This window comes from Girardinichthys multiradiatus, chromosome 6, assembly GCF_021462225.1.
Source record: "Girardinichthys multiradiatus isolate DD_20200921_A chromosome 6, DD_fGirMul_XY1, whole genome shotgun sequence".
NCBI classification, from domain to species: domain Eukaryota; kingdom Metazoa; phylum Chordata; class Actinopteri; order Cyprinodontiformes; family Goodeidae; genus Girardinichthys; species Girardinichthys multiradiatus.
The window spans coordinates 21,983,950-22,000,221 of record NC_061799.1 but is presented as its reverse complement, the minus strand read 5'-3'; the positions used below and the strand labels follow the sequence as shown (position 1 = coordinate 22,000,221).

General features: G+C 37.7%; 1 protein-coding gene across 1 annotated transcript in view; it reads left to right on the top strand.

The window, feature by feature from the left end:
• gpc1b (glypican 1b) overlaps window positions 1–16,272 on the top strand; it is a 120,253-nt gene that overhangs the window by 50,329 nt on the left and 53,652 nt on the right. Inside the window, exon 2 of the mRNA XM_047368684.1 lies at window positions 15,602–15,760. Coding sequence (XP_047224640.1) covers window positions 15,602–15,760 — 159 coding nt within the window. The remainder of the gene's footprint in view (window positions 1–15,601; window positions 15,761–16,272) is intronic.

Below are 16,272 nucleotides of genomic sequence, written 5' to 3'. Positions count from 1 at the left end.
AGCTTAATCAGCATCTTCTGAAGAATGTATCTGTTTAGTTCCCACAAATCTCAATCCAAGTCACTCATCTTTGCCTGTTTCCTTTCCAGCCCAGAGCTTGCAAATAACTGTGGTTTTGTGGAAACCTACTTCAAATAGAAGACAGGTGATAAAAAATGAACTGTGGGCCTAATTGATCAAAACAAGTTCAAAGCTACATCTGCACAATAGGCTGGTGGTTGTCACCTCAATGCAAGAAGGTCTCTGATTCATGAACCCTTGCCCGTGTGAAATTTGCATATTGGTTCTTGCTTGTTGGATTTTTTCTTTGGAGCTGGAAATTCTCATGCTGTATTCAGTTTGATCCAAGAATCTGGGCCAAGTGTGTTCAGTTTGCAAGTAAGAAAATTAGTGGAATTTCTTAATTGTTTTAGTCGGGGAACAAACTAACAACTATTAGCCATGCATGCTAGAGATGCACTGAACAGATCTTTGCTGTGAGTTCTGTTAAGCTTTGACTTCCCATACCGATGTTAGGGGAATTCATTGTGTTTTAAAATGGTTATGAAGTTGGCCTGCCATGAGCAGTCATTAACATTTTTTATTAGAAGCAGAGAAAATGTCTATCCCTGTGTGTGAGACAGGATTAATTGTACAACTTGGCTATTATGTTAAAACAAAGACACAATAGGTGAGTCAGGCTGCTAATATACAATAAAAAGAGCTGTTTTGCTGTCCTCTATTTAGCCTTCCTGTTATCTCTTAAAGTAACTTCAAAAGTTAAAGCCTGAATGAACAGCAGACTTTCTGTTCTACTTTTATTTTAAATCGTCTGATGTAATTTTTAAGCGCCTTTTTGATACCAAATATATCTAACTTTGTCTTCTGCTAGTACATGGGTATGATTAATTTTTCTGACCCCAAAATGATTATATTTCTGATGTTTTGACTAATCAATTACCTGATGTTTATTTATAAAATTTTTTTTTGCATTTTGAGTTTTGACTCAAACTTTCAACTTCCAACTAAAAATGCATAGATACAGATTAGGTGTCAATTGGAGACCCCATGACTTTGTCCTAGACAGACAACTTGTGCCGTGTGTAACTGCCACCAGACATATTCTGGTAATTGCTGTTTATGACCAGGAACAGGATAATCTGTGCACCTAAAGTGAACATGCAAATTGTTGAAATGTGCTAAAATGCTTAAAGTATCCACTTATGGTGTTTTTCAGCTATACGTTTCAAGTTTTCTGTTTTGACTACTGTTAAAATTGCAAAAAACAGAATTCTGTAGTGTTTTTTTTTTTTTCATAACTGCAGCCTATTTAGAGAGGAAAACAATAAGCAAGCAACTGGATAACTAAACTGCCTCGTCTCCTATTTAAAGACTAAGTAACCTTTGTGATTTTCAGAGTTTCTGACAGCGCCTTAAGATCCAGAGGAACTACAGATTAACTTTGTGAAAAGAGCATCTGTCAGTTCTTCCCCATCCTCCCTCTTCCTTCAGTTTTTCTCAGACTTCCAGGGTTCATAGTTGTGTGTGACACTGAGACATCAGTCTGTTTTGTACACTTGATGTGGCAGGAGGTTTTTTCTGATGTGCCAAATTTTGACACCTATTGTCAAGAGCTCTTAAGGGATCATCAGTGAAATACCCACCTACGTGCATCTGAAAACAGAAAAAGAAATCTTCTATACACAGAAATAAGGTCAACTCCCTGCAGCTTACTTAATTTCTTTAGAAGTGGTCTGCATTATAGCATGTCTATAACACATCAGGAAGTTACTGACCTCTTCTCCCACAAGTCTCTTATTTTTTTGCACTTACACTCACACTGACAATCATGTCAGGTAACACACTGAGAAGTTCAAGTCAAGTCATGTCTGCAACTTGCAAGAGAAGGGTGGGTTAGAGGGTGAAACTAGGACACGATGTTGGATGTTTAATTTCTCATAGTTCTGTGCAAGTTACATTTAATTGCATTCTGGTTCAGTTTAGTGAATTCTCTGGCTGCACACAAAGCAAAAAATATGTGGTATAAATTGTAAAGATGCCAACAAAGACGGTGGGGGAACTATGGATAAGCTATTAGGCTAATACGCAGTGAACTACAGCCCCAGATCGACTCTTGTTGACAACACTTGGTACCTGCTAAGTGAATGGGACAGGCTGCTGCCTTCAGTTATTGTAGATGGCATTCACACTCTTCAGTTATTCAAAACACACAGTGTGTGTGTGTGTGTGTGTGTGTGTGTGTGTGTGTGTGTGTGTGTGTGTGTGATGGTTTGTGTGTGTGTGTTGGTTTGTGTGTGTGTGTGTGGGGTGGATCTGAAGGACGCTAAGAAATACAGAACAGAACAAAAATCAAAATGTTTGTGCAATGTTGTTTCTTTGACACTCCATACATGTCCTGTCAGTGCAAAGTCATGTTTCTCAGGCCTACACTAACTTAATTACAAGACCTGTTGTAATCCATCATGTTCTTTATAATTTACAGATCCTGTAAGAGGGCTGCAAAATTGCTGCTTTCTTTGCAGATACTGTGTGACACATTGCAAATGTCGCAGGAATGGGCTGCGGGGCTTAACATTTATGTAATTCATTTTCATACACTTGACTGTGCAATAGAAAATTTCAGTGTAGACTGCAGCTATTCCTCACCCACTCAGTCTTTTTCTCACAACATTAGGAATTGCCATTTTCAATTCATTTTGTGCAGTAAACAATGGCACTGTATCACTAACTCTCAAGGGTGATGCTCAAGCATCTGGCTCACATCCGTTGTTATTGAAGATTATATAATAACTTTCAGAGAAGCATGGTTCATAAAGATTTAATCCTATACTTCCTCTTGGTATATTTGTTATTTATTGATTTAGCCAGTTATACGCGGCATACTCACAGGCAATTTTATTTGGTACACCTTACAAGTACCTTTTTGGATCTAAATTTACCTTTAGATCTGCCTTTATACTTTGCGGCATATAAGATGACAGAAACATTCTTCAGAGATTTTGGTCGATGATGATAGCATTACACAGTTACTGCACAGTTTGATGGCTGCAGGTCCAAAGTCTCTTCATTTGTCCCCTTTGGGAGAAATTTGCCTTGGGCAGAGGGGTTACACTGCTTTACCACATTGCACTCTTTCATTACATCACACTGATAATAAATACATAAATAAATGAATAGAATTACTACTTTACAGAGCACTAATTCATTACAAAACACATCACTAGCAAGGTTTGTCAATTAAAAAACAACAAAAATTAAGTTGATTAAAACAGTGTCATCTTCTCATAATTAGAAAAAACTAAAGAAACCCATGCAACCTTAAAAAAACACATGCTCCTCCAGCCTGTAAATACATTAATAAATAACTAAACTGGTTACCAAGGAATTAGTTATAGGTAGCTTTGCCTTCTTCTGGACAAGTTCATATCTTTCTCTGTGTTCAATAATGACTTTAACTGATAAAGGAAAGAATGCCTTTAGCCGTTGCGTTTATGGGGAAGAACTCTGTACCTCCGTCCTGAGTTTAGTAAGACATACCCAGAGCGCAGAACATAAGACAGATCTGTTAAAATACAATCTGTCTACCTTGCCAATAGATGGTGTGTTCAGGCAGGTACATGATGCAAATTTCAGGTGACTACTGAGGCTGGAGTACAGTGATCTCACTCGATGTTAAAGAAACAAGTTAGAGAATATTTGAGCATTTTGATATTGTGTGTTATTCTTCTGGATGTAGCCATCTAAAGATGGATACACTGTGGCCAAGTAGGCTGTGGTGTTCAAACAATGCTTAGTTTGGGGTCCAAAGCATGCCAAGAAAACATCACCAAGAAACATACCATTAGACCATGACCACCAGCTTCAGCCATTGACACAAACAAGGACGGATCAATGCTTTAATGTTTTTTTTGCTAAATTCTGGTCCTACCATCTGAATGTTACAGCTCTAGCTGAGAAGCAGGCAACATTTTACTGTCCAGTTTTGGTGAGCCATGCACATTTTAGCCTTAGTTTCCTGTTCTTAGCTGATAGGAGTGGAACCCAGTGAGATCTTCTGTTGCTGTAGCTCAGGAGTGTTGAACTCCAGTCTTCAAGGGCCAGTGTCCTGCATGTTTTACAAGTGTCCTTGCTCCAATACATATTAATAAAACAGTGAATTACCATATTAGCATGTCATCAAGTTCTGCAGAGGCCTGGTAATGAGCCGTAATTTGAATTAGCTATTCTGAACTAGAGAAAGATCTTAAACATGCAGAACAGGAGCTCTTGAGGACTGAATTTGGACACCACTTCTGTAGCTCATCTGTTGTAAGGTTCCATTTGTGCATTCAAAGATGGTATTTCCCACACCTGGATGTAGCGTATGGAAAGTTAAACTTCCATGGCCTTTATATTATTTCCATCTAGTCCGTGCATTCTCTTCTGACCTCTATCAAGAGTAAGCTATTTTGGTTGCATGTGAAAATCCCATTAGATCTGAAATACACAAACCAGCCCATCTGGCTCCAACAGCCATACCATATTCAAAGCCATTTATATCCTCTTTTACCCCCTTTCAGATTCTCAGTTTGGACTTCAGTAAGTCATCATTACCACCTCAAAATACATAAATGCCTTGAGTTGTGGGAATATGATTAGCTGACCAACTGTTAGTGTAACAAGCAATTGAAGAGATCTGCCTATTAAAGTGGCTAGTGAGTGTAGAATAATTGGTATGTCTAATTTATTTCACACCTTACTGCATCAGAAAAAACTAGTTTATTTCTTTAAAATGTAAAGAGAAGTCAGACTTTCCCTGTGGGATGTGTTAAAGTGTTGCTCAGGAGAAATGTGTTTCAGATTAGGCTGATGAGATCTCTGTGGGTAGATATGATCTGGTACATTAGCAGAAACGTGTTTGTGTTCACAACAGCTTCTAATTTATAGTCATTACATATTTAGAGCTGAATTTTGCACCTTTAGAAGATGTTTTAATAGCTTCAGTCAATAATTGCTCTGTCTGCGTGTTAAGATCCAACAACACTATCTATTTTATTTAAATAAACACATTATCACTTAATACATGTAGTCATTTGTCCTATTGAGTGTAAATAATTTATTAGACAAACTTCCTTTACTAATTAATGACTGATTCAGGTCAAGTGAATGAAAGATCCCTTTTTCCATGTAAGTGTACAGAGCAGCACAATTTTGTCTCCTACTGTGCAATAGTAAATGCATAGGCAAATAAGTATCTGGCCATTCAGCAGTGTAGAAACACACTAAGCTTGAAGAACGCAGTGGGTTAAAGCAGCTGACCTTAGTGTTAATGTGTTATAAATGTGTTGTGTGGCAGCCACCTAGTCTGGCTGGAGAAAGCTATTTATGTGACTCTCTGTGCGGCTCACATTACCAGGCTGAGTATCCAGGGTCTGTAGGTGAAAGACAGGGTAACCTGTGGATCATTCAATGTGTATGAAAATTAGAAGCCCAAAGAAAGTCCTGATTGACATATAATAAAATGGTAGACGGTGATCTAGTTTGATAGTGTTATTTATAATGAGCTTTTGGTTGGATTGGTGTGTGAAACTTCAGTATATATAGCTGGTGGATCAGCTATGTCAACCTCTGCTGCCACACAGCCTTGTTGTTCTTCATGTGTTTAGCCCTAATCCACTGTTCAAGAGTATGTGGGTCTGGGGTGCGTGTGTGCATGTGTGCGATTCCTGGTGTTCTATGAATGCTTTTTGTGGCACAGGCAATAATCCACCGAGCTGTGGACACACACTGTCTGACCACTGGCTGGATTAGGCTGCTAATCCCTTTGGTCCCACAGCTCAACATGCATGCAAACACACGCACTTACACACATGCATTGCAAATTGTGATTTGAATCTCCTCAGTTATATGCAGTCAGTCATTACCAGGAGCCATAATGCTACTGTGATTCTCGTCATGCCATTTTGTTAAACATGTTTTCAGGAAAAGGGTATTCACAAAATGTTCACATGTAAAGTTAGAATTTTTCCTTGACAAATCTGGAGGACTTTGCTAGTTGTTTTGAATGGGGTAACTTTTTGACTTCATGCTTAATACATTCACAACAATTATTGTTTTTTGAGACTGTTAACCATAATATCCTGAGAAACAGACATATCCTCACATAATTTTCTAAATAAAATCCTAGACTGTGATTTGGCTGGAATGTTTAGATCTCAGCTAAGATGCATTTCTTCATTTTATCAGGTAGGAGTTTTATTGGATCATGTCAGAAACTACAGAGCTGTCATGGAGAGTTCCTCAAGGTTCCATTTTGAGACCTGTGTAGTTTTTGTTAAATTATCTTCCTTTAGAACATTCCTTCAGATAATAAATCATTTTAGTTAGTTTTCTAATCCATTCTTATGGTTTGAACTGTTCTCTGTCCCTTTTTGTCAGCCTTAAACTGGTTCTTCTACTTAAGATCTATCTTATTCAGCCAAGATCGTCCAGATGTATACTTACCAGGTGGTCTGATGTTATTTTCATGGAAATATGTATTTTATTTAGTCCAAGAATGTTCTCCGTTCTGGTGTCCAAATAATTCAATTTAGACTCATCTGTCCAAAGATTTCCAATAGTCCTGGTCTTTGTCTATGTTCTCTCTGGCAAACTTTAGTCTGGCCTTCATCGTTTTCTAAGAAAGCAAAGATTTTTTCCTTGCACACTTTATATGAAGCTGATAATTTTCAAATTGACTTCTTTAATTTATGCATTTACAAGTATTAAGCAGTGGTTACCAGACAGTGCCATCACTGCTAATACAATGCAACTGGGTGATTTAGGATTTTCACAGAAGCCCAGTCTCAGTAATGTAGATGTAATTTTTAATGAAGATTTTAACCTGGAATATTACTTAACACAAATAATTTGAAACAGCTTTTTTAATCTGAGGATCATCTCAAAATTGATCAATGGCACTACAAAGTAAACTTAACATGATAATTTATGTTTTTGTCTTTATGTTATTAGACTACTGCAGTGGTTTCTTTGCTTATCCCAGTAAGGCTGTTGGTTTTCACCTGGTCCAAAACCCTGCTGCAAGACTTCTGACTTGCTTAAACAGAATAATTCAGTCAGTGTGCCTGATTTAAGTCCGTGCACTGGTGGCCAAGCTACATAGATAAATAGACTATCCATTCATTCTCTATACCCAGTTTTCTATGCAGGGGTTTGGGGGGCTGGCGCCTATCTCCTCTAGTCATTGGATAAGCATTGAGGTCCATCACAAGGCAACACAGAGACACACAGGACAAACAACCATACATACTCACACCTACACCCACACACACACACACGTACACACATACACACACAGACACACACACACACACAAACTCTTGTCTTACTATATGTTTTGAGGACCTTGCATTGCATTGACATTAATCAATAGTTGATATCTTGACCGAAACACAAAATTACGACTAACTACTGTGATGGTTGTTGTCAAAACATAAAATTAGGTTTAATTTACCCTCAATACATTTCAGTTTTATTTCAAAGGTATTTGAAAATCACAGGTAGTCATTCTACCATCATGGAACAACACATGATATGAGTCTGGATTGTCTTGAACGTGGTGCTAGCCAACAATCCTTTGCAACCTGATGGAGCGAGTGACATAAGCATTTGGGTAAACATTCTGGAAGATGGCAGTCATTCTATTAAGCACTTAGGAGGCTGACATTAGTGACTTGAATTTGATGCACGTGGCTAAGGGTAGACAGTGAAGCTCAAGAACATAGTTTGTAAGCTTGTTGGTCAGATAGTATGCAGCTATTTGGAGTAAATGTCAACAAACCAAATGTGCGGTGCTTATTTTAAACACTACAGTACTTCATCTCTCTTGTGCCTGTAAAAGACATAATTTATGTATTTTTCCTATCTTCTGGCTTTTCTCCTCTATTTATAACAGAATCAGGCACCCATGAAAACGCCTGAATAAATTTAACTGAACAGTAGCCTAATTAGTGAGTATTTTGTTGTCGGTTTGTGGAGCAAGAATAAGCAGCTACTAGTTTCCTTTTAGTAACTTGTGACATTCCTTTATTTGGGTAATAGAATATAAATTGTGATTGCCTCTGTGATTTTTCCACTATTTACACTGAATATGTACTACAAACACATAATTGTGTTCAAAATATCACTTCAAATATATCCAATAGTTCTGACAGCTACACAGTGGTTGTGTTTTCTTACCTATGCAGAATTTGAAATGAAATCAAAGACATTGTTACAAAGCCAAGTGCCCTCAACAGACTAAGGATTACTTAAGAATTTGCATGCTCTTTGCAATTGTAAAGTGAAATTAACTTGTGCAACTTCAAAAGATCTTACTTGAATAGTTACACCAAATACTATAATGGATGTTATACATTGCAGTGTGTAAACAGAGCATTAGTTTCATTATAGTTTGAAGCCAGAGATTAGAAGGACAGCCCTAAAATGGATACCACTTTAAAATTGACCAAACTGGACAAGAAACCCATTTTGTCCAGAGATTCCCAGAGCAGTGATGCTTTCTTAATTTCCTGTCTCCCTCTTGCCTCTCCTTTTTTCCCACCATCTCTAAAAGCCAATGACTGTCGGTCTCTCCCATGCTTCATCACAGTGTGCATGACCTTATTCTGCCTTTTGAGATTGACGTTTAATAGAAGCCTTCCTCACTGATGAACAATAAGAAGCTAATGGATAGGGAATTTAACAGTTGAATCTGTCTAAAGCAAAAAAAAAAAAAAAAAGAAAGAGTAAGAAGTGATAAAAGACTGAGGGTCTTGATAAAGCTTTTGGTGGAGGGTACATTCATGGGACTAGCTTTCTCCTTGTGAAGATTTGTGGTACGATATTGTGGTACGAATTGAATGTTGGATATTTATGGTTGCAGTTTACATGCTCTTAGGATTTCAACATTCAACCATGAAACTTATGCCTGTCATTTTTGGGGGAATCATACTTTCCTAATCTAAGAGCACATACCATAGTCACACAAGTTCACCCATCAGAAAAAAACAAGCACGCCCCTAGGAAAGATTGGGATTATAGTCATACTTTCTCATTCCAATGGCTGGAAACGTGAAAGGGCGTGGTAACTGGGTCTCTGCAAGAGAAAGCAAAAATAAGTAGAAAGCAGAGATGAGAGCCGAGAGAGTAGGCTAGACCTATGCTAAATATTAGCACAGCAACATTGATTTAAAGGGAAGCACACCATATTAGAAAGAGAGAGAGAGCGTAGAAATTACTGAAGACTGTGAATGAGCAATTCTGTTCTTAAATTGAAAATGTATACTCTTAAATTATGAATGCAAAATTAGTTTATAGTCCTATTGCTTTGATTTCGTCAGAACAATCTGGTAAAACTGAAAATATTTTCTTTAGACTGATCAACAGAAACATTATGATCACCTAGCTGATTTTGGGCAGATCTTTTACCGCTTAGTTAGATCTGACCAGCCAGGATTGTAATGGTGCAATGGATGTAGATGATTTGAGCCTTCCGGGCTATGGGCTGTGTGAGTACCTTTTGGCTGAGCTCGCTTGTACATATCGTGTCAAATCAGATCCTATTGGTGTCTGGGAAGTTTTGAGGTTAGTGACCATATAAAGTCATGCTGCCACTATAAGCTTGCATTTTCGTTTTCACTTTGCAGGAGAGATGCTTGTTGTCACTTTCATCAAAATTGAAACGAACAGTCGTACATATTGCAGTTTACTAATACAAACAAATGAGTCTGCCATATCTATAACATAAAATGACTTTGACAGCTTGAAACATAATGCTGTTACAGGTCAGTTTTCTAGCTGTATGTTGTTACTTATGAAGAACAGCCGACGCTTTGAAGGCAGGATTTCTGTTTGGCGGCATCTGGGAGCTTCACCCCTCCTGCTATTCATGTGCATCAAAGAGTATATTCAAGATCTTTGCACAGATGTCAAATGACAGGCATCTAGTACGCCTCACGGGGAGGAATGACCACAAGAAAATACAATGCCTACACATTAAAGCCAGTCTAAGCTGTCGAAATGGCTGTCGTTGGGGCTAACTGAGGGCAGCTGATCCACTAAATTACAGTGTATTCCTCAATGAATCTCTTTAACTTGTTTTATCCCCTTTCCTTTTCTTGTACTTGCATCTGCAGCTTCTTTGTTGTTTTTGTTATTGTTTCTTTTTATTTACAGTAGGGGTGAATAATAGGGAAAAGATTTACTATACTTAAGACTTGAAGTGCTAAAAATGCCAACTTAATCACAGTTATCAGTTTATCTAAAGCATAAATGTTATTATGAACATTAATAATTATTATTATTATTACAACTACTAAGGCTATGACTGCAGCTTTTTAATACACAAAAGTACCTTTGGATAATAACAGCTTTTAAACAGGTATTAAACATACTTTTCGTGAAGGCAACATTTCTGTATTCTATGTTTGTGTGTGTGTATGTCAGTCCATTTGGTGCATTGATGCTATTGCTGCTTCAACCAAAAAGTCTTATATTGCATATTGTTATGGCTGTTACAATGGTTACAATGTCAAGTGTCTTTTGATAAAAGTTAAACAGACTTATCAGACCTTTCTGAAGACCATATGCATCCGGCTAAAAGGTAACTTAGCATTACTCTGCTACTAGTTGCCACAAGGCAAGTAGTTAGAGGTAGTGATCTTTTTGTGTAGTTTAAATCCGCTGGTAGAGAGGAGCATAAATGTTTGCAAAAACTATTTCTTGCACAGTTATAAAGTCTAGGTTTCAGGCACATTTAACACTTGATGTTTCACTTTTGAAAAACAATTGTTTCTGGTTTTGTTATCATTTCATCAAAAAATGCCATGTTTAAAATTATTCATCAACTTTTCAATAATCAGAGGAAAAATCTTTATTGACATTACAGTGGTCAAATACTTCTTATAATTGCTGACCAGCATTCTGCAAGCATCTACTGGTGTTTTGACAATTTGACTTTTATGATTAACTCCAAGTACTTGAGGTTGGAAGGTCTCCATGCCATTACCCTAATCTTCAACTCCGTCCACAGATTCCCTATTAGATTCAAGTCATGTCTCCGGACAGGTCACTTCAAGATATTCAAATTACTTTCAGTCTAAAGAAAGATGTTGGTGAAATTAACACATTACTTGATACCTCTATCTGCCAAGGATATGAATAGTCTTAGGGTGTATTCACACTAGGAAAGTCCTTTGGTCCGCTTGTTTGGTCCGGAGCAAAAGCGGACTTTATTATTTTTTTTTGTTTGTTGCGATTTGCTTTCACATTATACTTTTTGGAAGTGAACTATTACATGTAAACAAAGCCATGCTGGTGACGATAGTTGCTCCCATTAGATAGAAATGACGGGGGCGGGACCCGGAAATTTAGGAAAACAGCTGTAGACGTGCTGCGTGCAGCACCTCTGTTCTGCATATTTGTGCCGTTATTACAGCTGCAATATTGTTGTGAGGGTGAAGAGTAGCTCATTCAACACAGACCTTACAATGTTCTATTTATAAGTTTGGAATAGCGTTGGAGAATGCGTGCTGAACTCCGAAGAAGACGGTGTGCTGTGCGTGCCTGGTGCCACATGCCCCGTGTTGCAACAATCAGCTGGCCAGGTATGATTTGAGTATAACGTGCACCTTTGCTATCGGCTACAGTGGCTTGTTAAGTCCAAAGAGACGTACGTTTTCTGCAGTTGTTTCAAATCGTGGCCGGTTCGTATTCAGGCCATAAGCGAACCACACCAGAGTCCATTTGGAAGTGGACCGAGACCACCTCAAAAAATGGGTGCAATACACTCAAGCGAACCATGGTCCGGACCAAACAACCGGACCGAGACCCACTTTTTGAGGTGGTCTCGGTCCGCTTCCAAACGTACTCTGGTGCAGTGTGCTTATGGTCTGAATACAAACCGGCCCCGATCCAAACCAACTACAAAAAGTGTACGTTTCTATGGACATAAAAAGCCACTGTAGCCGGTTGCAAAGGTGTGTTTTGTAAGGTACTCATACCTAATAACCTGTGTGTTGCTTAGCAACGCTACTGGCTTGTTGTGGGACAAGGCACGTAGAGAATGTCGGCGTTCAGCACGCATTCTCTGACGGGGTTCCAACATTACAAATGGAACATCTCAAAGTCTGTGTTGAATGAGCTGCTCTTCACCCTCACAATAATAATGCAGCTGTAATAACGGCACAATTATGCAGAACAGAGGTGCTGCACACAGCACGTCTACAGCTGTTTTCCTCAATTTCCAGGTCTGTGCTCTGTCCTGCCCCCATCATTTCTGTCCAATGGGAGCCATGATCGTCACCCGCGTGGCTTTGTTTACAAGTAATAGTTCACTTGCAAAAAGTACAATGTGAGAACATACCGCACCAAATTAAAAAAAATAAAGTTAGCTTTGGTCCGGACCAAACTAGCGGACCAAAGGACTTTTCTGGTGTGAATACACCCTTAGACATAACTGTAGATATATTATTACCATAGTTATGCTATTTTGATCATTAAAACCAGTAACATTGTAACCCCTGCTATATCAAAGCTTCTTTATGAAGCTGAAAGAAAATGAAAAAAAATGCAACTGGGTGTGAGCAAGAGCACAGAATGAATAGAATTTGCTCTATAAATCATACCACCATCGATCTGCTTGTTATCAGCAAATTTTCAACCTTCTGGGCCTAACACCGTTTTATCATGCACCCCTAAATAATAGGAAAAATTGGCACAAATTTATTTTCATTTTGAATATAAGCAAGATTATTATTAAGAGGATGCCAAGGGATACTTCTCAACTTCTCTGATCTAGTCATTTATTTTTCTATTTTGGTGTTTAAACAAGAGAATTACCTTTAATTTCTTCACTTCAGACTTGTGCTCAATGAGGCACCCAAAAAGTTATTGAAGGCTGTTTAAAGCATCCTCAGGAAAAACTTGGATTCTTGCCATGAATCGTACCCTAATTTTAAAATGCAAATGAGAAGGTTGATAGGGTGAGATGGAGCACTCTAATTAATTTATAACTACAGTTAATAAAACACCTTCTTATTCAATGAGCCAGTGCGAGTGGTGGACACTAAAAGGGATGGCAGAATAATCTGTAACATTGATGTCTCATCAAACTGTGCTTAAAGTCTTGCCCTGAGTTCAGCCAGGTGTGTAATAATTACAGCTTTGACAGGTCAAACCATTAATCCAGCACTTATGTGGGCCAAATGTACTTGTGCCTTTCTCCAAACAATGTAAAGCCTGATGATGTGAGCTGACACATTAAACGTTGCAAGTCTTGTAACGTGTTAGATGTGTACATTCAGCTGAAAAGCTCTAATTACATTAAGAACACTGACTTGCTTTTGAACTTGTCACACTTAGCTTTTTTTAGACCTGTTATTAGACCTCATCCTTCTGCCAATGAAGAAAATGTTTTTGCATAATAAGAACCAAACCAGAACCTGGTGTTGTGTTCATGTTTATAGTATAGTCTGCATAAGTAGGCAATTATACATTTGCGTCAATTAGTAAGATGCCATTGTAGGTAAAGCAGTGACCAGTAAAAACTGTTCAAGACAGTACCAAGAGATTTCAGAGGAATCTTAGCAAGACTTGATATAAAAGGACGCAGTCTTCTCTCATTCTCATCAAGCCATTTATAAGTCTTTAGCTAGGTCTTTAGTGGGAAGTTAGGCCACAGTACACTAGTGATGTTTCAGTCATGAACAAAACACCACTTAGAGCTGGCTCTTTGAAGTGTGCCATGGGAGCCGCTTTTTTCTTGTCTCTCTCTCTCTCTCTCTCTCTATCTCTCTGTTTTTCTCCCTCTCACACACACACAGACTTTTTTCTCACAGATATTGAATAGAGATAATTGGTCAATATGTGTGTCATCATCTCTGTTTGCACTAGCAGAGGGGTGAAGGGGCGGCAGGTATACTCATTGGCTGATGATTTGGCAATGGTGTAGAAAGAGCTGCAACACGATGAGCAAAGCTGCTGTTTTGATTAGAGGTGTGTTCAATGTTGTGGCTTAGGATGATGTTCACTCTTAATATTATTGTGAACTGGTGGTTGCACAATGTGTGAAACATTGGAATCACACTAAAAATGAAGATCTTAAGAGCCGTTTGGGAGTTGAATGAGACAGCTCTTTTAAATGAGCTGAGCCAAAAGAACTGGTTCTCATAGTAAAGAGACTTTGAAGGAAACTGAATCTTCAAGATGCATTCACTTCAAAGAGCTGTTCAAAAAAGCAGTTAAATTTATCAGTTTTTGAAAATGTATGTATTTAAAAGACCAAGCCATTTTATCCCTGTAGTGTTAAATATATTAATTTTGGGAACACTTTTTCGGTACACTTTGCTCTTTGGTTTTGTAATGGATGTATAATCAGAACAGAAGCAAAGCAACCTGCAAGACAAGCAGTACTTCGTACAATATACAACCTTTTTTACTAGTATTAAATAACAATGTTGTAAACTGAGGAAAACACCAGGTGTCACTAAAAATGAAAGAGATCAAACAGCAAGCAATCACATCTAACAGTATTAAAGCAGGATGGGTTGGGCAGAGTTAAGTATGCCTCTTGTGTTTGTGTATATTATAAAGTGTGAAATATGTATTCTTTTTTTTTTCAAATAAGTGAGAACAGAACAATATTATTTATTATTTTATTAAGAATAATCTCATAATATTCATAAATTCCTTTCTGAGCATTAATAATATTTTAAATGTTTTTGTATCATACAAATATTGTCCAATTTTTGTCAGTTTTCTGTGATTGTGTGTTTTTGTTTTTAAGGAAGTAGAAATGAATTGTCTTTGAAGGTAAAGATTGTTATTTTAAGCATTTGCCTTTTATTTTTAATTGCAATAACTCAATTCAACAGCAGAGCTGTGCAAAGGTCATAGTTTCTTTGTGTTTTGCCTCCAAGAATATCATGGTCAATTTATTTATATGGCACATAACAAACTACGGAAGTTGACCAAAGTGCTTTACAATTAAGTCAAATAAACTGAGAAAACAACAATAAGAGCAAGGAAACATGAAAATAGAACAAGACTTGTTTTCTTTTTTTATGTGGCCTTCCATAAAAGACTTTCAAATTCATCTTCGATAATAGCTACTTTCAGATTTTCAGTGTAGGGTGGCTTATAATGTTCAAAGGTAATGCACTTTATGGAGAGCGTGAAAGGAATTCATAATGGAACTTTAGCGTGACAACTAACCAAAAGGTAGATGTGATCGCTTCATCCTTTTCATATTTGCAGGTAATGCTATACATTTTTAATTATTAACCACAGTTCTGTCTTTCTGTCTCACTAACTTAATTTCAGCAGGAACAAAGTGCCAAGTTGTAGTCAAAATAGTTTAGTCAATACATCTTTTTTTAGCTGATTGCTGTTCCTGGAAATATCTTTGCATTATTGGTATAAACAAAGCAGATGCGGTTAATTAAGCTTATTCATTGTTTTCTTTTTTTAATGGCACAATCTTTAACCATCTGGACACATGCTTAATTTGTTTGGTAATTTCCTTTTATTTACTTTGTACTTTCTTTTTCTTATCTCTCCAACTCTTGTACTGTCCCTCTGCCAGGGGAGCACCTTCGTATTTGTCCTCAGGGTTACACCTGCTGCACCAGCGAAATGGAAGACAACCTGGCCACCCTCAGCCGCAGGGAGATGGAAGGACTTCTTAGAGAAACTAAAAGACCCTTACAGAGCTCATTGTCGTACAGTTACTACACCTTTAACGGTGAGTTTAAGCATTCATAATGCAGCGAGTTTAAGCATTCAGCACTATGTATTGTTCGTCAGAAGGTCCAAAACATTCCAAGTGATTTATCTCTTTTCAAGTTTCAGTCTGGGCATGCCTAGATAAAAAGTGGTGCATGTAGCTTGGAAAGTAGCTATTTTAAACAGCTTTGTTGGTAAATGTAAATATTTGTCCAAAGATGGTGTTGTTGAGCAGCAGCCAAACTGTAGATTTAAATGTTGTTTTCTGCCAAATCTAAAAAAAATATACATTTGAAACATCAGTTAAATACTTTATTATTTAAGTGTACAACATTTTGTTGACTTTAATCTTAAGTATCTGGAGTAAATTCTGTCAAAACTGGACCTCAAACAACACAGGGCCAATATATCTGGATTGATGGATGGGTCGGTGGCTTCAAGAATGACATCCGTATCAGATCCAAGACCAATCCAGGTTCAGGTTTTGCCCATCTCTAATCAGAGGTCTCATTGTTGCAACAGAAATCAAGT